The sequence below is a fragment of the Schistocerca americana genome, chromosome 5 (assembly GCF_021461395.2).
Source record: "Schistocerca americana isolate TAMUIC-IGC-003095 chromosome 5, iqSchAmer2.1, whole genome shotgun sequence".
Taxonomy (NCBI): Eukaryota; Metazoa; Arthropoda; class Insecta; order Orthoptera; family Acrididae; genus Schistocerca; species Schistocerca americana.
In genome coordinates this window covers 484,850,821-484,878,482 of record NC_060123.1, presented here as the reverse complement: position 1 = coordinate 484,878,482, position 27,662 = coordinate 484,850,821, and the positions used below count along the sequence as shown (strand labels likewise).

General features: G+C 42.9%; 1 protein-coding gene across 1 annotated transcript in view; it reads right to left on the bottom strand.

Annotated features, from left to right (window-relative positions):
- LOC124616033 (collagen alpha-5(IV) chain-like) overlaps positions 1-27,662 on the bottom strand; it is a 616,123-nt gene that overhangs the window by 275,907 nt on the left and 312,554 nt on the right. The window contains exon 2 of the mRNA XM_047144251.1: positions 1,987-2,175. Within this exon, the coding sequence (XP_047000207.1) occupies positions 1,987-2,175 (189 nt within the window). The remainder of the gene's footprint in view (positions 1-1,986; positions 2,176-27,662) is intronic.

The following is a 27,662-nucleotide window of genomic DNA, read 5'->3' as shown; positions in this document are numbered from 1 at the left end:
GCTTCTTACTGAAGTCGACCGACAAATCGTGGGCAGTAGGAAATATGCAGGTATATCAGGTACGAGACTGTCCTGGTCGTTTCGAGATGACAGGCGGATTCGATTTCGGCATAGATCGGTTGTAGCTATTATCCTAATTATCATCTAGGCACTGTGCCACTGTGCAGCTCAGTTGATGTGTACACGTATGTGTTCCCTGCACCCACTCAGCTTTTTAAAAGAAAAAAAATGTTGTCCTCCGTAACAGCTACAAAGACCACTTGCACTACCATTACAGGTCGCATCTACGCAAATGATGTGATAGGGTAATGTACCGTCCGTCAGTTTTGGTTTGATAAAGATCTTGGAGAATATCCAACAGTGAGTTTGATTACCACTGCCGACATTCACGAAATAAATCGACTAATCCTCTTACGTTAATATGGTATCTGTTCTTGCTCGGAGTCTTCTGTCAGAAACTATGATTGCATCTGCTTATGAGTTCGATACCAAGTCGAGTTCCAACATTCTCTAGAACTAGAAGGTGGTTCTTCTTGATATAAAGCTATTACTTCGCGCCTTCAATGTATCACATGGCGTTGTTGATTACCCCCTGTTATACAAATGGAACCACCAGTAGAACCAGAATTTATACGCTACAGTCCAGTACCGTTCCGAAATCAGTCGTTATCTGGATTAGGTTTTGCATAATGTTGTTGATAACTAGCCGATGTAACCGCTTCCCAGTTCTGTATAAACTAGCTATAGGCGTCAACCGTCCACACATTACTGATTCGGGTTACAATCAGCTTTTCTTTTGTTAATTCTGTGCTTTCCATTTTTCTTTGCACGGCGTACTCCTTACTGTTCTTGGAATTGCGATGCCGTCTTCCTTCTCAACATCCATCAGTCTTCCGCCGTTGCTTCATTGGAAGTTTTGCATGTGTCATGGAGTGGTGCAACGAGACTCTTCTCCTTCTTATTTATATTCTTCTTCTTCTTGCGTTACGGCCTCTGTAGGACCACGGGTAGCCCATTCGTGGACTGGATGTTCCTCTTCTTCTCCCAGAACATCTTCATTCTTTCTCTTCTCCTTTCCCGCTCTTCTTCCAAGATCTTCAGTTTCCGTTTCTCCTCGCGGCTCCACTGGTGACATTCTAATCTTTTCCTGTATTCTCCTCTGTCATTGATCTCCGGCATATTTGTCGGTGTATATTTGTTCCTCCAATTTTCCTTTCCTTCGACCTTGATCCCCAAATCCAACCAGTCCTTCTGAAGTTCAACAATCCACTTGGTTCCTGTCTTTCCCCTTGTCCCCCTTGTTGTTTCCCACACTCTCTTCGTCCATACTCATCCTAACTACATGCCCAGCAAACCTTGCCCTTTTGAGTCTGGTTTCCCCGGATATTGTTCTCATGTTCCGGTACAATTCTTCCCTAGGTCTTCGCATTCACTTCTCTCCACCTCTTTTGGGACCTAGTATTTTTCTCAGTATTTTTCTCTCTTCTTTCTCTAGTTTTTCTACCCCATTTCTTCCTAGTGTCATCGTCTCAGCAGCATATAATACTGCATTCCTCACTGTTGCCTTATAGTGGCTTATCTTTGCCTCTGTGGACATATTCTTTTTATTGTATATCTCTCTCGTCATGCAGAAGGCTGACCTCATCTTCTTTATCCTCTCTGTTATTCCCTCCTTGCTCCTGTTCCTTCCTGTTATAAATTCTCCCAGGTATTTAAATTTTTCCTCCATTTGCACAGTGCCTTCCGGTGTTTCCCAGTTTGCAGTGGTGTTTAATGTCTTTGTCTTGTTATAGGCGATCCTCAGTCCCACCTTTCTGGCTACCTTACTTAAGTTGTCGAGTTGTGTCTTTGCGTCTTCTTCCGTCTCACTTACTATTGCTATTACATTTACTCTGACTATTCTACTGTTTTTCCACTGTTCCAGGTGCTAGCCCCTTAAAGAAGTAACAAACGTACAGCAGAGAACAACTAAAACTTGGTACTCACCCTGTACCCCTTCTCCCCCATGGCGCCGAACTCGCCGAAAGCGCCCTTCTCTCCCGTTGGTCCGGGCGGCCCGTCAAAGCCGATCTCTCCTGGTGGTCCATCCATGCCCCGCACACCTGGGATGCCTGGGGCCCCAGGCGAGCCCTTCACGTTGTCGCAGTCGCATCTCACCGGGCTGCCCTTGCACGTCTGCAACAAACACAAATTCGTCTCATAAGATACTGTGCTACGTGATGTAAACGGAATGCGCAGGAGTCATACACGCAGAAAAACAGCGCAGTGCATGTAGTTAGAACATTCTCAGTTTACTGAAGGTCACATTACAGCATTTCAATCTCAGTTTATTGATGGGCACATTACAGCATTTCAATCTCAGTTTATTGATGGGCACATTACACCATTCCAGAAACAGTACGTTAGGCCTGCAACACAAGGCTATGTCGTAGTTGTGGATATATTCAACATCGGCGGCAAACCTGAAATACACAGATTGTAATTACTGATGAGACAATTATAAATGGGGTCGATAACGTGCTATGACGCTAAAATTTTAGGATATCCTAATTAACTGCCAGTTAAGTATCAGAAATACTTTACGCGTTGGTTGTGAGTCAAATCGAAACTCTCTAGATCCAGGATGGTTGCTTCCTGGTAACCAGGAGTTAATAGTTGTGAATAAACAGAGACAATTAGCAGGCAATGTACAAAAATGACCCTTTTGTTTAAAATATAATTATGTTGCAAATAGCTGTGTGTTCAGGGCAACTGCAGCTGTAGAAGTGCTTATTGTGAACTGAAAATCGCAAACAACTGAAGATCCTTTATTTGGGACCACGACCGGTTTCGTAGCTTAAGTCACGTCTTCAGGTGGGAGTACAAATTATGTCGTACGACACCCAAAGGCGGGGATGGATTTCAGACTCAACATTCACTGTCCAAATAATAGTAATACCCCAAGTGAACGTACTGTCAAATTGCAAAAACGCTACATTTATACAGGGCGCGGCGTTTAAATCCAGACAGATTCGAAGTTGAATTTTCCGCCATATCGTAGTTCCGCCGGAGGTCGCGATTAGCGTTCTTGAAAGTCATGGACATCTAGTAAACAGTCAGAACCTCAAAATGGCCGAGATATTATGGAGAAGAGCAAAGTACACCCGAAAAGCCGCGCTTATCGAAAGTCTTGGCGCTGGGCGTTCGCCCACTGGAGTAGTTCGATTCTTCGGATACCCAAGATTAACTGTTTACAATGTTGAGGCCAAGTATAATGCTTCGGGGAAGTCTGGGGTTCACGTCCTAGATGTTGTATCCAGTGGTGGTGATATGCCGCAACATTTCTTTGAAAAGGGACAAACAGTCACAAATGAAGTTTGTCTGCAAGTTTTGATGAATGTCGTGAAACCGTTGATGGTAACTGTGGCCTCGGGGAGACAATATGTCTTGCAATAGGGCGGTACACTGGCTCTTACGAGCTATTTAGTCCAAAACTGACTATCGGGTAACGTTGACATGTTCTAATCAGAGAAGTTCTGGACCCCGAATAGCCCGGATTTCAGGCCCCTGGACTACCTTATTTGGAGCATAGTCGAAAGAGCTACCAATATGACGAGACACTCCAATGTCACATCTCTACGCACCGCTATCGAAGCAGCATTCGCGAATATAGACAGCGCTGATTTAAAGAGTGCGTGCGATCGCTTCAGGACAACATTGGAGGCGGTCATTGCGGTTGAAGGGGGTTACATCGAGTAATGTTACTCGTGAAAGATATAACTACTTATATGTAAAAGGATTTTCATCTTCATTTGAATTTATTTCAATAAATTTGCTTTAAAAAAATTTCATTTGTCCGGATATTACCACCGTACGCAGTACACACACCTGAAGATGTGGCTTCAAGCTACGACACCGACTGTGGTCCGAAACACAGGACCTTACGTAGAGCTGTTAGCGGTACTTATTCCACAAGATATAATTATTTAATTAGAAAGATACAGTCTGCAATAGAATTTAGGGTGCACACTATTCTAAGCTATGCCAAAATCACGGCGTACTGTACAAATACACAAACAAAAATAAATAATAAGTAAAACATTCTGATTGTCATACACATCGTTAAGCTGTGACCGTTATGAAATACTCATTTAATCTGATTCTGCAGAGCGGAGTGGGTCTTTTCTTTGTCGGCTATGAGAGACTAGAGAGAAGCACTAACTCAGCTGGCGAAAGCATGTCGCTCATCTGTCTCTCTTCTTCTCAGTTGGGTTAAGTGCTTTTTGACTCGCACCTAGTATCAGTACGGTATCACGTTCAGTCAGGTTCAGTGGGCTGAAGATTGAAAACAGACGAAGATATGGATCCCGAGACTGTTAGCTGCTTATTCTCAGTCTCTTAGGTAAAATTCATTTCGATTTCTGTAAAGAGGTTTAATATGTAACAACGATAGAACATTTTATAATCTATCATTACGAAGAAGCATGCCTTCTTCATTGTGTCTATTGATTTACGCACGCTCCTGTAAACAGGGTGTATTGTATAACATAGACATGGTGAAATATATAGGGGGTTTCTAAATCCCAATTGCATTAAATGCCTCTAGTCAGGATTGAATAGGCATCACTGTGACGACGAACACTTAACTGCAGACGAGACATTTTCATGCTCCAGGATCAAACATGTAAAACAAAAAATTTCACTCCCTCGATTCTTCGATAGTAATTCGCTGTGACTCTGGTAATTATTACATTTCACACTATGTAATGCTGAAACACTACCTAATCCTAAGTCATAGCTTCAGAACTGGAACAGAGTGTGGATCAACAGTGGAAGAAGACTCACCGAGTGTTCAATAGGAACGTGAATGCTGTATGTTTCGTTTGTCACTTATCAATGGATACTGATGCTAGATTAATTATTCTATTAAAGACATGGTAATTACGACAGGGATAGTGAGTGACTATCGCTCATTCAATAAGTTGGACGACAGAAATACATCCGTGATCGTTGTTGTAGCACAGACATAAACTCGCATTTAAAATGTTACCTAGGCTATCTCTGCAACAAACGTCAAGGTAGAATCTACATTTAAAGACACTCATTGTACACACCATCTGATCAAATGTATTCTGACGCTCCATGTAATGCGAAAATGACCACTACGTGTCATGAGAGGCGGACCGGCCAGTATGGAAGAGGTGAGAACAACAAGAGAAGCATTAACAACAAAATAGGTCGATCAGGATAGCTCAGTGACTTCGAACGTGGACTTTTCATTGGGTGTCACCTGAGTAACAAATCCGTCATGGATATTTCAGTCCTTCTACTGCTGCGTAAGTCGGCTGTTGGTGATGTGATTGTGAAGTGGAAATGCGGAGGAACAACCACAGATAAATCAAGAGCAGGTTGACCTCATGTACTGACCGACAGGGACCGTCGAGCACTGCGGAGAGTGGTTGCAGAAAATCGCATGAAATCAGCAGAAGGAATCGCTCGTAAGTTCCAAAGTGCTACCAGTAGTTCAACCAGTACAGCCCGTGTGCGTATAGACTTAAAAAGAATGAGGTACAATGGTCGAGCTGCCCCTCATAAACCACACATTCCCGCAGTCAATGATAAGCGAGATTGAGGTGATGTAAAGAGTGACGCCACTGGACATGGTATGACTGGAAACGAGTGATTTGGAGCGATGAATCACGCTATTCCCCGAGGCGATCCGATGGAAGGGTTTGTGTATGGCGAATGCCTTGAGAGCGTTCCATGCCATCACGTCTAATATCAACAGTTAAGTGCGGAGGAGGTGCTGTTACGGGGGGGGGGGGGGGGGGGGGAGGAGGGTAGTTCTTGGTTAATTGTGATTTCCCCCCCCCCCCCCCCCTACTGAGCTTAAGAAAACTCTAAATGTGGAAGAATAAGAACACATTTTACAACATTGTATACTGCGTACATTAGAGGAACAGTAAGAGCTCGGAGAAGATGACTGTATCAGCATGATAATGCACCTTCTCATAAAGAAGCAGAAGTGAGGCAATGGTTTGTGGAGAATAACGTTTCTGAAATGGACTGGCCTGTCTTGAGACCTGATCTGAATCAAATGGAGTACCTTTGGACGAGCTAGAATGCCGACTTCACTCCAGACCCCAGCGTCAAACATTACTACCTTGTCTGGTTTCGGCGGTTGCGAAAAACTGAGCTGCCGTTCCTCCACTGACATCCAGACACGTCAATGAAAGTGTCCCCTGCAGAGCTGAAGCGGTCGCAAAGGCGAAGAGTGGACACTCCCAGATTAAAGTCCAATAACAGGTGTCCAGATACTTTTGATCAGATATTGTAAGTGGCTCACGATACTTAAACAAATTTCGTAAAATACGATAGTACACAAAGACATGTGTTATTCCCATGCTGTTAACAATCGCAGATTTTTATGTGTTGATATAATGAAGCGATAATTTTTTTAATGAGACCATGCGCGACTTTTAATGAGACTGGAGACACTCTGAAAGACACTCTGAGAATCGTTGTATTGCGATATTGTTCAGGTTGGCGTTAGTAATGAGAATTGTCTCAAAAGAGTTAGAAAATGATGTAAAAGTGAAAGCAAAGACTGTCGGCATAGCACAATTTCTCCTCTGTCACCACGTGGACATAAAAGGGCGGAAGCAGTCCCGTACCTTCAGACTTTATGCCAACGTAGGCGTATTTAAAGTGTTACTTTTCGAAGAAATGTAATTGCAAAATTTTAAAAGCACAATTTCATTATATTCATATTTTTGAGGACTGTCAAAAATCAAATATCATTAAAAGTTTCTTACTGCTTTTGAAAACGTATTTCTTTCAGTAACTCGTTTGTAAGGGGGAGTAAGCATGAGCCGTATTGCAAATTATCCATACCTTCGTGTATTATTTGTCAAACCAACGTTCTCGGCAAATCATAGTACCCAGAGGGGTGAATAGTTATCATAATATGCTGCTCTCACATTCGCGTTTGCGGTCTTTTGCGTAGTACAGTTGGTGTAACCAATATTATTCTCGGTACCTTCGTAATACGATCTTTAGGTGAACTTATAGGGAACCGACTGCGGCAACAACAAATCAGCCACTCCCCTGTAAGACACGCGTGATGTCATGACCAGCGTACTTGATATAGATAGAACAAGTTCTACCGTCTTAATATAGAACGCCTCATCTAGTGGCCAATGGTCGGAGATAATTGGTTGGCCATGTACGGCGAAGACTGTCCGAGAATAACAACAGTTTCATTTACTTCTCCAGAATGCTGAGCCATTTAACAAAGTGATGTATCTATCGAAAGAAATTTCAAATTACGGTCCAAGGCTAAATTACAACGCTCATTCGCCAGCCAATATTTCGTTCGTGAATTAGTTACAGAACAGAAATCATTCCTACGGAATGGAACCATATGATGCAACAAATGCAACTATGTCAAACGAAACGAGTTGAGCTGAAGTTCCAAAAGTGTTAGCGATTTAAATCTACGAACATTGTATTTAAAACAAATTAACAGAATTTCTGAAATATTTCAGTACTATTGTCGAGCTACGTAACTTGGCAGTTATCGTTTTGGATTGGTACTAGGGAAGAGCGGATTTTAGATGCCACACTCAACATTCAGATAATCTCTCCTTGTGTTTACCGAAATTATGTCTGGTGAATGCCGAAAAGATTACTTAAATAAGCCCACCAATCCTTTCTTTCTATTACTCTCTCTCCAACTTAACTAGCGCCCCGCTCCTAACGACATTAACGCCGACGATAAGTTAAACCCTAACCTTCACACATCTTGAACCACTTTTAGATCATGACTTTGTTCGTAGTTAAGGCACTTGACCATGAAATCCCTTGAGTACACAGAATTGGCTACTTAAGTCTCGAGTATTCTGCGGTACAAGTCACTCACTGTTAAAGAATTCTTTGTTATTCGGAAACTACACATTCTGCCTAAGGTTCCGTTTATCTTAATGCATGGGTCTGCTAGCTTATACGTAGTAGGAGAAGCTAAAGCATGGGTTGGTACGTTACACGAAACCATTTTAGTCAAGTGACTACATTGACTATTTAAAATACTTCCAGTTGTATACCGAGCCAAGGATTAACTAAACGACGAAAGGAAATATGTCCAGAGACCGTAAACTTATGTTTGGATGTGAAACCCAGACCCAAAGGGAGACTGGATCTCGAGTACTTAATGAACCACACAAATGGGTGAAACGGGAGATCGCCTCCTCCTCGTATTTCAGTAATGGTGATAAATTTCTTTATATTTTTTTATTCCTATCATATTGTTTCTTCCATTTCCTATCTCCGCCTCACTTTTTCTGTTTTTGTTACGTTGTGGGTAGTTTCAAGGGGTAAATTAGTAATAGTCTATTACGTGCCACCTATGTCCTCCAGAAACAAGTTCAGATCAACACTCAATGCCGAAACGGGCGTGGGCGAGGGACGAGATCATAGGTATGTGATGAGTCGTTTAGGAAATAATAAGAATAATTTACAACTTGTTTCAGTGAAACGTTGTGTAAAATCAGATCATTTTAGTTTCGTAGACGACATATCATAAATAAAAGGTTTAGAAATTAGAAAAGTTCCACTACGAAATTTTCTTTTATGCTCTGAATTGAAAGGTTTATGTGACAGAGAAGTGGCACTGGTATACAATAAATTTTTATTTGCCTGTATTGCTACTTGGTGCATATTGACTTAAGTTCTCATTACGATGTGAGGAATAGCTTTACAACATTGCTTTTGAAAGTCTTACTGTTGCGTGTGTTGCGTTCAAATCCATAAACTGAAATGCTGTCCTGTCAAAAATTTCTTAGTTTTGGGCGGTTTGTTGCCAATGGATATTCATTCCAAGTTGATGGCTATAAAGATTACGCTCATGGGCATCTGGAGAAATATCATGGAAGCGAGGGGGGCGAACCTGGAAGACTCTACAACTGCCATTTTTGATGTAAATATATAAATGAGTTGGTCACTTGCTAGAGATTTCATGCCACAAAAACAAGCCTAGAGTAATGCTACAACTGGCTAAACGAAAGGCTTACCGTAATGACGGGAAATCACTTCTAGGAGTTTGTTCAAATGGCTCTGAGCACTATGGGACTTAACTTCTGAGCTCATCAGTCCCCTAAAACTTAGAACTACTTAAACCTAACTAACCTAAGGACAGCACACATATCCATGCGCGAGGCAGGATTCGAACCTGCGACCGTAGCGGTCGCGCGGTTCCAGACTGAAGCGCCTAGAACCGCTCGGCCACACTGGCCGGCCACTTCTAGAAGTATATGACAGCTACGTAATAAATAAAAACTCTGTGCTCCAGATTCCAAAGGGGTCCAAATTCCCCCCCCCCCCCCCCCCCCCCACGCCCTCTCCACTTCAGTAAGTTGCGGACGCCAATTAGTAGGCTCTTTCATTTTCAAAATCAAGAAATGGGTGCTTCAATAGAATGTTACTTCTCATACAGACGATCCACATGAAGGACTTCGCACAGTTGTCTTTCTCGTATGTCTAGAAAGGACGCACGTCAACATACCTGGCGAGAAACGTAGGACAGTTTGCAACAGTTTTGGAAGAACACAGGGCTATGAGGGCATGTTTCCATGATACGTTATGGCCATTAATCCTCTCAGCGAAAGCATCTTTAATTGATTTTGTTATGAATTCATCCTCTGATATCCCATTCCTCTGTACACGATGGCTGTCGATCCCGCAGACGATAACGGCAAAATAACTTGCCTTATCAGTCGAATAGAAGTGTCCGCAAATGGTTTTAAGAGCACGGCCAAGCCTTGAAAGAATCTCTACAAATGCACTACAACTTAGCTATGCTGAACATCTTTGGAACACATGAGTGGTCGTGTTCGCTATGTGTAATCTTCTTCCTTGGATCGTGGACGGTAGGTCTACAAGGCAGTTGAGATTCCCGTGTAGACCTCTTGAGCCCTGCAGTTTCTGGTTAAGTGTAGCGGGTGTGAGGAGAAAGTACTAGCCTGGACTCTCCCTCAGTGGGCCCCACTGGTCGCCCACGGGGGCGAACAGCTGAGGGTAGGAGGCGGCCAGCTGGTGCCAAGCGGGAGGCTGCCGGATTCCTGCCCTGCGTGGGGAGACTAGGCCGCCTCGCTTATTACGCAGCAACCAAACCCACCTGACTGGCTGCGTAGCTGGCGGGAAACAATTCTGCTATCTCATTAGCGCCATTCATTTGCAACCCATCAACTCAGCTAAACTGCCCCGTATAACTAGACAGAATGGGGTTAACAGGACCACATGTATACAGTCCGTTGTAAGAATAGGCAAAGAACACTGCATAATAGACCAGGTAAAGAAAATACAGGAATTTAGTAACAAGTGCAGCGTCCTGTGAGAGTAGGTACAGTTTTAGCGCAGGCGAGGGGAAAGATAATGGACCTGTTGTGATAAGATGTTACAATTGCAACAAACTGGCATGATCAAGTGCACGAATCTAAGAATTTTGTGGAAGAGGCAGAGCAAATGCTCTTTAATTTTGTGTTTCTTTCTTGTCGGACAGTAACGAGGCTATGGAACTGTTTCATTAAGTGTTTTCTGCGTTCTCATCTGGAAGACGAAGTGGAGCAGTTGCGCATTGTTCACCTTCTTCTACTTGTGCCTTTGTCCCTAATCGGTGCAGGGTTGACACGGTTGTTAACGGATTTGACAGAGCTAGTTTAAGGGGTGGCTGGATGCATTTCCTGTCGCCACCCCATCATCCGTGTTGTGTTATTCATCTGAATGTGAGCGGAAGTTTTCCAAAAGTTTGCGAATCGTATAACTGAGGCTACACTTGGGTACCACCTAGTGGGGTGTAGCAACCCGGCGCACCACCGGGCGGATTCGATCTGAGCCCGGCGTACCTTCCCGCCCTAGAAACAGCGCTTAACTGTACGGCTATCCGAGCGGGTAGTTACACATTATTCGGCAAGTATCACCATCAGATACTACGAAAATCTTCATTATTACTATCAGTTTTCACTGTTACTAATCACCAAGCACATGAAGTTTTACTAGGGGCGCACTGTATCTGTTTAGATACTGACATGGCGTTTAACCCTCACACTAAAAATCATAAAAAAACACAAAATGGATAACAAAACTCAATATCTTGAAATTAAACATTGTTCAGAAAATCCAGTATGAAGAGTTTCAAGAAAGTGAGTGAAATATAGTGGAGTCGAGCAGTTTACACAGCTGACAGGAACAGCATTTGGCTGTGCTACATAATTTTCATTGTATCCGCACTGCTGGGGCCAGTACCAATAGCCAAAGTGATCTCATTACTTAGATGTCACCACGTGCTGCTTCATTCTGCTGTGTTTCAATCACTTAACTGATACTCCACATTCGTACTTCGATGACGAATGAAAAAAGAACAAAACAAAAACTTTTATTTTCGAAAATATGACTGTAAGCACTATATGTGTTTCGCTTTTTGACAGATATTACATAATTTATGACTCTTTCGAACCTACTGCTATTTATTGTTATACAGTTTTTTTATATGCGTTAATGGTTAAACATAGATTGTATATGAGTACTGCGTTTCACAAATAAATAACATTGATGGGTGATAGAACACGCATATCTGCGGCTTCAGCCATTCGAATTGGTGTACTTCAAGCACCATCTGATCAATTTTGACGAAACTTGTGACAGCATAATTATTTAATTCGAGGACGAAAAATAATCATGCACTAATAAACCATAAATATAGAGGAAAAGAAAGAAGGAAGTTCAGATGCAGTTTAGACATTGGTATAACCACAAGCGGAACTCTAGCTCCAGTGGACAAAGAAGGAGAAGAAAGTGGAGAATAACATTTACTAAATAACAAGTCCGACTCTCATATGAAGTGATCAACTGAAATAACAGAAAATAAAACCAGAAGAGATGGAATATCTGAATCTCCATCATTCCAAATGCCGATGCAGTGTCTTAACCACAGTGCTGCCTCGTTCTATAAGCAAAATGCAACATTTCCCTCCTCGTCGGCAACCTTTACCGTAAGTCTGTTAGTGAAAGTGTAGTTGATGTAGGGGTCCGTCAGTAAAATCTATCACCGGAGTACGCAACGTTTTAACTTTAACCGAGCGACGTGCCGTAAGTATTCGATTGGAGCAAGTGGAATACTTACCTAGCTAATCCGCAGCGGTCAATCACACACTGAACAACCTGCCTTAACTGAGAAGTCGCTGGTTAGGTACTCCGTGGAAACAAGGCAACGAGTGAACAGGTACCGTGAAAGTTGCAGTAATTTGTTTTTTCCCTTTATTTGTGACACACACTCATTCACACACACACACACACACACACACACACACACACACACAACACACAACATGAAACGTTAGTGCTCGCAGGGACGCTATTTGACAAGACAGAGCTTTGATACCACATATTCTTTAGGAAGAAGAAATCAGAAAGACTAATATTTACTGATTGTTCAGTGCTTATGTCATACACAGAACGGCGGTTGTAATTATACGTATCTCAATTTTCCTGGCAAATAACGACTCGATTCTGCGGTGGTGAACAACAACGAAGTCAGGTCAAGAGGGAGTAAAAGCTCAGTTAGGAAATCGGCCAGGCCATTTCAAAAAATCATTCTGTCGTTCGCTCCCTGTAAAGAAACTACGGGAAGAACCGGATGGGGATTTGAATCGCGCTTCTCCAAAAAGCGATGTATTGCTTGAACAACCGCGCTACCGCGATTGACGGCAAAGAAGAGAGCGGCAGTGTACCACCGGGAGAGCGTGCGTGGTGGTGATAGCATCAGCACGCGCTGCTGTCTCAAGCGGCTGACCCCTGTACAGCCCGGAGATTTCTGAAGAGAAACTCCTGCGTCGCTCATGGACGCTGTGACTCGAGAGAGCGCAGCGTACGCGCGAGTTCAGCGTGATAATGGAGACACTCTCCCAATACGCGGTACGTCTACCCCCCCCCCCCCTTTTGCATCCCAAACACGTTGGCTGCTCCTGAGGATGCACATAATTACTGAGTGGTGGCAAAACAACATAGTTTACGCAATTCGTAGCAAACGAATTGTTTCAGGCCCTTCACAGACGTTTGAGGACAATCGCAGACCCTTAACTCTTTATGTTATTCTTATCCAAATGAATCGATAATATTCAAATTCCGAGATTGTGAAACACAAGCCGCCGTCAGGCCATCCGTTGTAGTTTTTCCATGATTTGCCTACATCGCTCAAGGCAAATGGGTTCCGTCTCTAATGATCTTGCCTTCAATGGGACTTTACTCCATAACCTACCTTCCTTCCTTCCTTGTATGCATGGGTTTTGTCACCTTGGAAGGGAAAATTCTTTTCCGGGAACAATGCCTGAACCATTGGTTGAACGTTGTCGTTTAAAATCTCCACCAGCCTATCAACCTGAGAAAAACGCGTTCGTAAATGTACTAGTAAACTGGGAAAAAATTTTGAGTAACGCACCGAAATGTCCGTAATAGAACATACTGGATTGTATACGAAAACCAAATGCATATTTACCGCCGCAAAAATATGAAGAACAGATCACAAGAAGTCCTCACTAATGAATCTTCATAAAGAAAAGAAGCGAAACACATATTGCGGTCTACTGAAAGTCTTGTTTACTCACAGATACGACCTCACAAGCAAAGACAACAATCATAATCAAGTTAGTAACGAAGTAACGGCTGTAGAAACACAAAATGACGAAAGACATTTGTTGGGTACAACTAAAAGAAATAGGAAGATCAATAAATGGGCAAGACAGAGTACAGGTGTTTAGGACGTTGCAGTTACTGTTATATAACTGAAACAAAATGTATCTGGCTTGTAGCCATACTAGCTAACGTAAAGTGAAGAATTACAGGACGTGTAAAAAGGAATGAAGTTCAGTCTCTAATGGCTACAGAATATGGATTGAGACTGAACTGAAGAAAGACGATAGTAATGAGAAGTAGCAGGAATGAGATTGAGCTCAGCATCACGAAATAGACGAAGTGACACAGTTCTGCTACTTTTGAAGCAAAATAATACATGACAGACGAAGCAGGGACATAAAAAGCAGATTAGCACAAACAACGAGGCCATTACGTGGCAAAAGGAGTCTGTTAGTTTCAAATATCGGTATTAATCTGAGGATAAAATTTCTAAGAATGTACGTTTGGAGCACAGCATTGTCTGTTAGTGAATCATGGGCTTTGGGAGAACAGAAAGCGAAGGAAATCGAAACTTTTGAGATGTGGTGCTATAGAAGGATGTTGAAAATTAGATGGACTGTGAAGATTATGAGTGAGGAGGTTCTCTGCAAAGCCGGCGAAAAAGCAGACATACAGGAGACACCGATAAGAAGAAGGAACAGGATGATAGAAAATTTGTAAAAAATTCAATGGAACAGGGAGATTGGAATGTATCCAACGAGTTGAAAAGCTTGTCAGAAGAGAGGAATTCGCGGCTTGCTGCATCGAACCAATCAGTAGAATGACGACTTACAAAAAAAGGTCGACATAAGGTGGCCTAACGAACGTCTTTTCTCAGTTCGTCGCTCAGGTGGCCATCCGTGGAGGAACTGGTAACGGTAAGCGGACCGCAGCGAGTTTCGCGGTCTAAATGAAACCGTCAGTATGATGTCGTAATTGAACATGGATAGGTGGCACAGATAATCAAAAGGGCATTTCTGGGTCAGCAAAAGTTTACGGTCGTAATACGTGGAGACGTGTGGAAAATGTTTTACCCATTAACAAGTGAAAAATAACGATGACATTGATGACGGTAGATGCAGACGAATGCTGCTCATGGTCTGGAAGAATGTATTCTTATGCGAAAACAGTTATAAATATAGTCTCCCTCTGCCACATGTTTGTTTTCGGCGCAGTTCACATATTAACAGACACAAGCTTCCCCCCTCACCCCACGCCCCGCACCAAAGTGTTAGGAGAGGTGCAGGGGGACAGGAGGAACCCAGCCGGGCTGTGTATCGGAGAGGCTGCGCGGCGGCCATCCGTGTAGGAGCTGGTGTAACGCTATGCCGACCGCAGCGGGTTCTGCGGTCTGCCCGTGACTCACCGCGCGGCCATTCGCCCGGTCGGCTACAGGCAAATGCACCGCTCTTCATACACCTGCATCTCTGGCCACTATGCCAGTACTCTCTGTGACGCACTTCCACATCTTGTCCCATTACTGTTTCCACAAGACTCAGCAACACACTAAGCTCGCTAGCTACGCACTGAATGAAATGTTGGTGAACTGGTTAATTCGTGCTGAAACATGATTAACCTGACACTCGAAACAATGTTATCTGCGTTTTGTTTAGTTGCCCATGTATTGCTAAAAACACCAGTAAATAAATATATGTGAAGCTTAAAGTTTATCTCGGAGGTCGTCATATGACATATAGGTGTAGTTTAACATCTTCATCAATTTCATTTATATTTTTATTTATTTTGCTTGGTCATTGCTAATAGCCAACCATTCCATCTATGTAGTACCGACTTCAACACGTATCCCGTAATATATTTAATTTATTATATGGAGTCACTTATTCCTACAGAAGATAGTATTAGTCAACATTGGAAGAAAATTTCCTATAATTACATGCCCTGGAAGCAATATCTGTTGGTAAATGTGCCGTTTTACTTGCAACGAGTAACTTGTAGTATTATGTGGGCAGATGCAAATCCTCGAGGATTCATAGAGATGAGGCATTAGGATCGCTTCAGAATCATTGTATAGGCAGTAATATTAGGTGGCAAATTCACTGGGCCATACACATTGCCAAATGGATTATCAGGTGCTATGTATCACCGATTTCTGCGCGATGAATTACCAGCGATACTGGAGAACGTAACCCTTGCAGAGAGACCGCCTCGTTTTAACGAATCGTGCGACAGTACATCATTGCAACATTTCGAAGGCGATGGATTGGTCGAGGAAGCTGCATGGTCTCCCTGTGCATCTGGTCTGAATCCGTCTGATTATTGGCTATGTGGCATTGGTGTTTGCCCAACCCATCAACAATGTGCAGAAGTTACTGGAGCCCGTGTCCAGTGACTCTCGGGAAAGAAGAGGTGAATGGAACATCAGGATCCGCGGTAACCACACGAAAGACTAGTGCCAATTTCTACGTAACATATGGGAATGAAAGGACTAACTGAATCATATCTCAACAAATATTGGATTGCGGACATGCCATTACCAGGAACTTTTCTTTCAGCTTTGAGCAATACTACCTCCTGTAGTAATATATAACATTTTTTTAACTTCGAATATATTGGGATGAGGATGGGGCACGAAATCGGCTAGTTTCAAAGCTCTGGCTGTTAATTAAAGTACTAAAACAAGGCGCTCAAGGGTGTATAATCAAAGGGCGCAAAGTTTGAATCGAAGTCTCGCACGTAGTATACGAAACGAACGCTCGCTACAACTTTTAGCTAACTCAGTGCAGTGTGTTTCAGGCTGTGGCCTTTAAGGAACGTGTCTATGTTTCCCTTCCTTCATCTAAACCAAAACAGGGGAATGTTCGACTTGTTCCTTCGAGAAGATAACGAATGATTCCTTATCATGTCTTTGTTCTACAAAGATACGGTTTCGTCTCCATTACTGGTCGAATAGCACATCAGATGATTTGGTATGCCCTTCGCGATTGTCAAGTTTCTGAAACCCACATCAGCTGGGTAAAAATCGTTTGTAAAACCACCAGCAGCCGGATGTGAACCTCTGCAGGACTCACTGACAGTTTCCGTGTGACAGCTGGCGTTCATCAAGTCTCAGCATCGTCTCCGCTGCTCTTTGTTACCGTAACGGAAACCATAACGCACGATTACAGACCTGAGTACCATGGGCTGCTATATGCTGATATGATGCTTGCGATGGATACCGGGGAGGATCTTGAAACTCAAGTCCAAACACGGTATAATCGTCCACAAAGATTTGACCTCCTTTTTTACATTCACAACACTGAGTACCTCGATAGTTTTCATCTCCTGGAACTACACAAGTTAATGGAGCTTTTCTTACCGAGGTGGACACATTCCGATATCTAGGTTCTCGACTACAGAGTGACAGCTATGTGAATGAGGATGTTGTGGGCAAGAAGCAGAGTGACCTGCATGCGACTGTTATTGTCGTCGAGGCATTTCCGTTGCTTCCAAGGTTCTCAAGTAATCGTCGAAGGTCCGGCAGTACACCCGAGAACCTTGGTAGCATTACTGCTATTCTTTCTGATGAGAAGATGCCTATCTACCTAAAATCAAAGATGTAACGCACAGTGGTGAAGTCAGTTGCATTGTATGGTACCGAGTGTTGGCCCACACCTGCAACTGCTGAGCACTCACTATATATCATGGAAATGCGGAACTGAGAATATCATTAGGCATTTCCCTACTTGACCATATCAAAAATACAACGATCCGACAACTATATGGAATGGCTCCAATCAATGAGAAGATGCAAGAATGGAGACTTCGGTGGTATGGACACATCACACGGGCATCACCTACTTCAGTCATCAGCTCAACCTACTATCTCACTTTCGAAACCCAGAGACAACGCGGAAGACCTAAATTACGTTGGCTAGGACACAATAAGCGCAAATATAAGATCAAATAGCCTAAACTGACACGCAGGATTAGACCTTATGAAATGGCGTGCATTGATCCAGAAAGCGGACCCGCTCCAATAGAAAGCTGTTAAGGAGAAGACTAACCGAATATTTACCTAAAAAAAAGGTACTTGGGACTTGTAAAATGTACAGTTATAATTTAATCAGAATTAATGTAAAAGCCGGCCGTGGTGGCCGAGCGGTTCTAGGCACTTCAGTCCGGAACCGCGCGACTGCTACGGTCGCAGGTTCGAATCCTGCCTCGGGCATGGATGTGTGTGATGTCCTTAGGTTAGTTAGGTTTAAGTATTTCTAAGTTCTAGGGGACTGACAACCTCCGATGTTAAGTCCGATAGTGCTCAGAGCCATTTGAACCATTGATGTAAAATCTTGTGAATTGCAATCTAAATTCTATGTCTTAAGAGTGCTCACTATATCACGTAAAAATAATTGGCGTGAACCTGACAATAGCGACTCTATTAATCTTATCTTTCTCATACATTCTACATCAGACAACACTGTCTTAGACACAGGTCTCTGTGTGATATATTGAAACAGTACATTAAAATCCACTAGATGTATTACGGTGAGATGAATATCAATTGGTATTTCACTGAATACTATGAGTGCTCGTCAACGGGACGTTAAAACTAACCATACTTCCCTTTGTTCTAAGAACGCTGTTTGTTACGTCATCGGTTCGTAGACTATTCCACGGGACTGTATGGTTCCACAGAAACGAGATTCTACGAAAGCATTTTTTTTAGTTCCGCAATTAAATGAAGATGGTGTTTATAAATGAATTGTTCAACGGAACAAAGTAATAAAAGTTGTACGTACACGTACGTGGTACTAGGAAAGCAGTTTTAAGAGTGTTTGTGATAAAAGTATAAAGTCACTTGACTGTCGCGTTGCGAATACGTGATGATCATCAGTACAGTCAGTTGGAATTAGGGCTACAGTGCTTTGCTTGTGTTCTTCCGTATTTCGTGGCCAAATAGTTTGGGAATCTACGCATTACGTCACGTCTATGACTGTAGGAAGTGATATGACCAGAACAAGCGACCTCCGTAACTCTCGAATGTTCCAAACCTCTTTATCTTTGTTGAGACTAGCAAAACTACTGTTATTAACTGCTGTGTCAGCTTGTCAGCCTACAAAATTCCTCATCGTTCATCAGAAAGATTTCTACATTTCACGTACAACCTACTATACTATTACAGCAAATTTGATGTATAATGCTCAACCATTAATTCCCAGTCATGAAATAGGGTTTCTCGAGAAATGATGAATGCATATGGAGTTATTAAAACATTGGTCTTAATACGATTCAGACCTAAAGTATTACAATTCTCAGGTCAAATACTACAATTATTGTAGCCATCTAGATTCGAGATTTCCTCAATGGCTTAAGCAAGCAGCAGGATACTTCCTTTCAAAAGGATTCGGCTGATTTGCTTCCACAATCTTAGTTGGAGTTTATGCTCAGTCACTAACGACGTCGACGGGATGTTGAAAACCAATCGTCCTTCCTTCTTTTGAGAGAGCTAGTTGTCGGATTGACCAAATGAAGGCGTTTTTGCAGTATGTAATCACTGTCTCGCATCCACATTGGTGTACCTTGGTGCTCCCTTCTCTGCTATTCCTGTTCCTCATAACGCATCTGCAATGTGACTGTTTCAGCGGAAAGTGAATATTTCCCAGTGATTCACACAAATAAGTCTGGGATTCCTTTAATTACTCGAGCCGACACTTTATACTATTTAAAAACGTTATTAACAGAAATTAGTACGAATGTGGAGGCCCGTGTCCTAACCACTGCGTCAACTTGCTTAGTTATAATGGATCGAGTCACTTTGCAGGAATCAGAAGCTGTCGGTGCCATCAGAGCATCGACATGAGTACGAAGGGATATTTGCGTTTTCTTAACGAAATCAGCAGTGCAAAAGGTGACCCTGAACTACACACAGATTCTGTGAAATGATTTACTGGACAAAATGGAGTTGAAAACATTATATCAACTACGTCCGATAGTAACAAGGGTAGCAGCCGAGCATTACAGTCGACACTACAAATGTTTGTAACTGAAAGCCCACATGAGATGAAAGAGCAAATTCTGAGAATAATTAGTGGAGATTTATCTCGTCTATGCAACTAATTTAGTTGCATAGTCAGAACACACCTCCATGAATTTGGAAGCAACTAAGGCACGACGGAAAACAGAAAAAATGACGATCTGAGAATAACGTTTCTTCAGTATGACTGTATTTCTCTACTTTGGAATGTAATGCTCTCCAACTGATCACAGCTTTCAGGTCTTGGTTAAAGGAAACATTACTCACGAAATTGCTTTTTCATCGTAAACAGGTCGTTGGTTAAAACCATTATCGTGCAGCGTGGTTATTGCGCGACATAGCTCATTCTGACGTTTTCTATTCTATTTTGTACACTTTAAAGCGTTTGTTCCTGTACTTCACGACGCCTTTATATGTAGTTCTCGGCAGAATTCTTAGTGCAGAAAGATATTTCGTACGAACGAGGAGCCTGAAGATATTATGACAGTATCATTCTGTTTATGGTCCTATGGACAGTGATGTCTTTTGAAAAGAAGCAACTGCTCTAATGAGTAAAGTTAGCTTTGATGAACAAGCTAAGCCCTAATTACGATCTAGTATATGACTGATTACACCCCAACTGGGTACTGTACCTGTCCTATAAACTGGTCAGTAATCATGTAACTTTTCCAATACACCAGCCTCCTAACCAAAGTAGCTATAGCATGCTTCTGGGATGGCGCTCAATTCGGACGTACCGGGTTAGAATCTTAGTGATGAAAGGTATTTCCATCGCCAGTATTTTTGCTGACGAGGTGAGGGAGAGTTGTGGCGTTTGTTCCTGGTCGTCAGACTTTGTTTCAATTGTCTGGGTTGAATTTTCAATCGGTCAGATAGTTTCTTAAGCAGTGAGAGCATGTGAGAGATTTGATAGTAATACGACCATCGAAAGGGTACGTTAAGCTCGTCTTGTTGCTATTCGAGAGAAGCAACCTATGTACCGGCACCGAGTATCACACACTCCCTCTCTCTTTCACTGTCATCGCCAACACAAATATGCTACTAAAAACCTACACGCTCTCACTACAGTCACCTGCACTGTGTAGACACACACTAGGGGTCACAGCTTACCACAGCACAGTTCGCGATGGAAAGGTGCCATCGTGCGTGAGGATGGTCCCAGTTATGCGGCTGGACAATCTCATGTGAGTGTCCCAGTTCAAAATACTATAAAACTATCATCAAGATTCGTGCAGTACGGACTTAAAACAAGAATGAGCCTAGTGTCTCGTTATCCTGTTGCCGTATATCGAGGGGAGTACTCCGTCGTTAACTTTTCTCATTCGCACCAGAATGTCCAGTTTCCGGACAGCGTGCTGTGCTTATTACCGCAGCAGATTCCTGGGAGCGATTCCCTGAGAGTACAGAGTCATACATCCCACAAAATTACGACAGGCGGCAGCGCAGATGCCATCTGGCGGCAGTGAGCGGCAGCGCCCGCAGCCCGCTGGCGCCGCGCTGGTTTTTATTGTGGCTCGCAGGGCCTGCGGCGCGTTAATTACGCAGAGGAGAGGCGGTGCGTGTGGCGGCTATCTCGACTACTGCCGGCGGCGCCTACACGCTACAAGACAGATACGCATCTCGGCGCCTGCGGAGGATTGCCCAGGGACTCAGCCGTTTCTTGCGCCTCCAGCCAGCGGTATCTAGGACAACGCTGGCACTGCGTCTGCTGCCTACCACCAGTTGCTTGCAAATGCGGCGGTCCAGTTCCACAACACACAGCTCTCAGAGACGAGCGCTACCTTTTTATGTCCTTCCCGTGCCGCTCACAGAATCAAGAAGGTTGGAATTTACACTACTGGCCATTAAAGATGCTACACCACGAAGATGACGTGCTTCAGAGGCGAAATTTAACCGACAGGAAGAAGAGGCTGTGATATGCCAATGATTAGCTTTTCAGAGCATTCACACAAGGTTGGCGCCGGTGGCAACACCTACAACGTGCTGATATGAGGAAAGTTTCCAACCGATTACTCAAACACAAACAACAGTTGACCGGCGTTGCCTCGTGAAACGTTGATGTAATGCCTCGTGTAAGGAGGATAAATGCGTACCATCACGTTTCCGACTTTGATAAAGGTCGGATTGTAGCCTATCGCGATTGGGGTTTATCGTATCGCGACATTGCTGCTCGCGTTGGTCGACATCCAATGACTGTTAGCAGAATATGGAATCGGTGGGTTCAGGAGGATAATATGGAACGCCGTGCTGGATCCCAATGACCTCGTATCACTAGCAGTAGAGATGACAGGCATCTTATCCGCATGGCTGTAACGGATCGTGCAGCTACGTCTCGATGCCTGAGTCAACATATGGCCACGTTTGCAAGACAACAACCATCTGCACGAACAGTTTGACGACGATTGCAGCAGACATGGACTATCAGCTCCGAGACCATGGCTGCGGGTATCCTTGACGCTGCATCACAGACAGGAGCGCCTGCAATGGTGTACTCAACGACGCACCTGGGTGCTCGAATGGCAAAACGTCATTTTTTCGGATGAATCTAGGTTCTGTTTACAGCATCATGATGGTCGCATTCGTGTTCGGCGACATCGTGGTGAACGCACATTGGAAGCGTGTATTCGTCATCGCCATACTGGCGTATCACCCAGCGTGATGGTATGGGGTGCCATTGGTTACACGTCTCGGTCACCTCTTGTTCGCATTGACGGTACTTTGAACAGTGGACGTTACATTTCAGATGTGGTACGACCTGTGGCTCTACCCTTCATTCGATCCCTGCGAAACCCTACATTTCAGCAGGATAATGCACGACTGCATGATGCAGGTCCTGTACGGGCCTTTCTGGATACAGAAAATGTTTGGCTCCTGCCCTGGCCAGCATATTCTCCAGATCTCTCACCAGCTGAAAACGTCTGGTCAATGGTGGCCGAGCAACTGGCTCGTCACAATACGCCAGTCACTACTCTTGATGAACTGTGGTATCGTGTTGAAACTCCATGGGCAGCTGTACCTGTACACGCCATCCAAGCTCTGTTTGACTCAATGCCCATGCGTATCAAGGCCGTTATTACGGCTAGAGGTGGTTGTTCTGGGTACTGATTTCTCAGGATCTATGCACCCGAATCGCGTGAAAATGTAATCACATGTCAGTTGTAGTATAATATGTCCAATGAATACCCGTTTATCATCTGCATTTCTTCTTGGTGTAGCAATTTTAATGGCCAGTAGTGTATATGTTTGACGTCTAGGTAAATACAGGGTGATACCGTACTGATGTTACAAACTTTCAGGGACGATGTAGAAGGATAAATGTATGACTTTAAGTTAACGGATCCTGCTCTGGAAGCGAAATTTATAGGCGAAAATCGTTAGGACACTAGTGACAGTGGACCTATCCTACTGCAAGCTCTTTGTTTCCATATTTCTAAAGGTGGCAGTGTGGGCCAAAAACAGAAAAAAAGTGTAGTAAACAGGGGCTCCAAAGTGCATACCTTAGGAGCTACTGGTAAACACATCTCTTCTACAGAACAAGAACTCAAAAATTTTAAGTTCTACATTTTAGAGCCCATGTATACGAGACAATTTTATCTTGTTTTGGTCGCTCCTACTTCCTCCAAAAACATGGAAAGCAAAGAGCTTGCACTAGAAGACCTACTGTCAGACATATCAGAACGATTTTCGCTTACAACTTTTCGGTACTGGTCCGTTGTTTCCGGACATGGGTCCCTTAACTCAAATTGATACATTTACCCTTCACCACCATCCTTGAAAATTTATAATATCATCACAGTACCAGCCTGTATGTAGACCATGATGTGGTGGAAGTGAGTATAATTGCGATCAGGTTTCGCTTCCGACAACATGTTTATTTCCTCATATATCTCATTAGTGTCAAATACTACATAGGGCTGCATTCGCGGTTTAATCCGACTATTTCTTGATTTGTGCAGAAAATTCCGTTACGTAGAATTACTGGGAACCTTACACAGTACGTATTTTTCAATTGCTCATTTCACAGTAAGAACGAAAACCTGGTTCCTATGTGGAATTATTATAAACGCAACATTATGTAGTATAGAATAAAAATAAAAAAATAAACTTAAAAAATGCACGCTAGAGGCTCAGTATATAATAGAATCATCACTGTGCTTAAGCGTTTCTACAGTTTCCTTGGACATTTGTTGGATTTCGTTATTCAAGGCGTCCACTGAAATTGCATCTCATATTTTTCGAATCCCATTTTTTAGCTCAGTCATAGTCTCACATTTCCGTCTATGCGATACTCGCGCACTTACAGAATTACCATGGTTTATTAAGTTTAAAATGGGATTTCTGTCAAGCTTGGAACTCCTTACTATCGAAACCACCCCTAAGGTTAGATCGACATCCGCGTTCACCAGACACATAAGAATCGTAAGTCGTCATGGTGTGCGTCTATGACAGGACTGATTTACCTACAGATATCATAATACTTCAACCACCAAAATTTCTGCTCATTCTAAATTTTTTGGTCATCTCTATGTAGGTCATGCCTGTAATACTGAAATCTATACAGTGCACTCAACGTAGTCTGTGTGACAGAATTGTAGCTTATACCTGATGTTATTCAATTTGTAGATTGAGCAAACTGCAGAGGAAACCAAGGAGGAATTTGGAAGTAGAATTAAAGTTCAGAGAGAAGAAGTTCAAACCTTGAGGTGTGTCGATGACACCGTAATTCTGTCAGAGACAGCAAAGGACCTGGAAGATCAGGTGAACGAATTGTATAGTGTCATGAAAAAATATTATTCAGTGAGTATTAACAAAAATAAACCAAAGGTGATGGAGTGTAGTTGAATTAGTAAACACATTTGTTATTTGGCAGCAAAATAATTAATAATTGATGATGGTCAAAGCGGAGACAATATAAAATGCAGACTGGAAACATCAAGAGAATCATTTCTGAAAAAGATAAATTAATTAACATCGAATATAAATTCAAATGTTAGGAATTCTTTTCTGAAGATATTTAGGTTGAGTTTAGCCTTGTAAACAAGTGAAACGGTACAATAAACAGATCTGACAAGGGGAGAACAGCAGTTTTAGAAATATGGTGCTGTAGAAGAATGCTGAAGGTTAGATTGGTAGTTCGAATTCTAATGACAGGGTACAAATCGCATGTGGGAAATAAGAAATTTATAGCACAACCTGAGTAAAAGGAGGAACAGATCTTGATACACCAAGGAATCGTCAGTTTGGCAAATGAGGGAAATCTGTGTTGTTGAAATTGTAGAGAGGGACCAAATTCAAATGGCTCTGAGCACTATGGGACTTAACTTCTGTGGTCATGAGTCCCCTAGAACTTAGAACTACTTAAACCTAACTAACATAAGGACATCACACACATCCATGCCCGAGGCAGGATTCGAACCTGCGACCGTAGCGGTCGCGCAGTTCCAGACTGTAGCGCCTAGAACCGCTCGGCCACTTCGGCCGGCAGAGGGACCAAGCCTAGAACACAGTAACCAGTTTGAAATGGGTGTAGGTTATAGTAGCTATGCAGAGACAAAGAGGCTTGTACGGGGTAGGGTAATGTGGAGAGTTGCGTCAAACCATTCTTCGGATTGAAGACCACAACAGCATACAGCAGTGTGCGTGGGTTTTTTTTTTTTTTTTTTTTTTTTTTTTTTTGTGTGAAATTATTTCTAGCACTTGGTCAGTTTTTCTGTTCGCCCTCTCTGCCCGCGTCGTCCACACGGTTCCCGCTATTTCATAATATTCAGTTACACAACTCGAACGTCCTAACATCTGAGAGATTTGACGAGTGGAGAGGTCCGGCCGCTTGTAAGCTGTAATACTTGCTTCCTCGTTACCAGCCATCAGCTTTTCCCAGGATGGTGTAATAACTGATGACGACCGCGGCTTACTGGCATATCTTTCCAGTATAACTACCTATATACTCGTGGGTGCCCTAATGTATCGATTTACATTCATGATACGGAGTAATAGTTTGTTGTATTGCCGTATTCTGAAATAAGGAATGTGAACATACTGCGGATGTACAAAATAATAATAATATGCAGTCAGTAAGCTGTAGAACTGGCGTATGGTGTCGCATAAAAATTTCACATTGTCTTTGTGTTTATGTTTAAGGAGAGATTTGACAGCTGTACTATGACTGCTTTGTTAATACAGTTCCTTTGGTACTACTTTTGTTGGGACTGTGTTCTCTGTGTAGGTACTAAACTCAGATATCAGCGTATTTCTTACAAGAGGTAATGACCCACTGTCTATTCTGTAAGTTTTAGTTGTTCTTCCTCCACACTGCTTCACAAGTAAAGTGTCTCTATGAAGTTCTTTTGTAATATCATGACACTAGATAGGGTAGATTAACTAGGTATTGGTCGCCGGTACATCAGCTCAGCAGGAATTTTAAATTTGTCCACGTTAATAGACAGTTACGTCTCACGCCCTTGCCAGAATAGACGAATTAATGACTCAGAACGCTTACAGAGACTGTATTGTAAAATATTAAAGTAAGAAATATATAAAAATATACTTCGGCGATGTAGTGTTTATAATATTTTATGAGCCCAGTCGCATTTATTGTTCGAGAATTGTATCCCTGTAGTAGCACAGTGCTCGAGATGTTCTAGCAAAGCGACTTTTCTTAGTGTATTTCGCACAGATTGATGGCGGCAGCTTGCGGCGGCTTCCCCTGCAGCCGCCTGCTCCTGGTGACGCCCACATGCCTGCCTGCCGTAACTCCCGCTGCCTCCCATAATTACGTCCCATAAATACCAGTAGTCTGCCTGCAGCTGTCTCGTCTTTCTCCGGCCGCGAACAGCGCCTGCGCAATGTCTGCAGAGGAGGTCGTCGTCTTTTCTGACGATCCTTCAACATCTTGGTCAGAGTGAGCAGATCCAGGAGGGTACGTGGATGCTTCAGTACCTAGCACAGATCGGAGACTACGGCTGGAAATGTACTGGAGGACCATCTGAGCACCAAAACAGTATCATTATGTTCCATGACAATGGTGCTAGCCATGACACTGACTGAATATCCTTCCAATGGTATGACCATCATGAAATACGACTTTACTCGGCAATTACATGCTGTACTTGTTTTTCGTGTAACTTCTTTTAGACGGGAAAGGAAATCCTTCTCGTTAGCTGCGGTGCAGTCAATCTGTTGTTGCTCGACTAGAAGGTAGCCGTTTCGAATGACATTGTTACGAGAAATTATCATCACCAGTATCTGGCAACCAAGTGAAGGAGATTTTGTGGTGCACAATACTTGGTCATCAGCCTACGAGCCACTGCCCTTATTTGAAATGTGCTTCTGGCCGGAGTTTATTGAAAGTGATATGTGTGACGATACATGGCGGTCTGGCAATCGAATGTGGTAATATAGCTCTATTTTGGTGATATCTGCAAGGAGCAAACACGTTCGTAGGATCTGTAGACCTGGAAAAAGCGTCCGACAATGTAAAATGGTGCAAGATGGTCGAAATTCTGATAATAATAGGAATAAACTATAGGGAATTACGAGTGATGTACAATATGTACAAGAACCAAGATGGGTAAATGAGACTGGAACATCAGAAGCGAAGTGCTCGCATTAAAAAGCGTGTAAGATAGTGATGCGGTATATCCCCCCCTGCTCCTCAATTATACATAGAAAAAGCAATGGCGGCAATTAAAGGAAGGTTCAAAATTGGGATTAAAATTCAGGATAATACTGATCAGATTTGCTGATGACATTGCTATACTCAGTGTAGGTGAAAAAGAAGTACAGAATCTGGAACAATATAAATAGTACAGAACACAGATTAGGAATAAATCGAAGAAAGGTGAAAGTAATCAGAAGTAGCAGAAGTGAGAATAGCAGGAAGCTTAACATCAAAACTGGTAACCACGAATGAAGTTGAGGAGTTTTGCTACCTTGGAAGCAAAATATCCCAAGATGGATGAAGTAAGGAGGACATAAAAAACAGACTAAC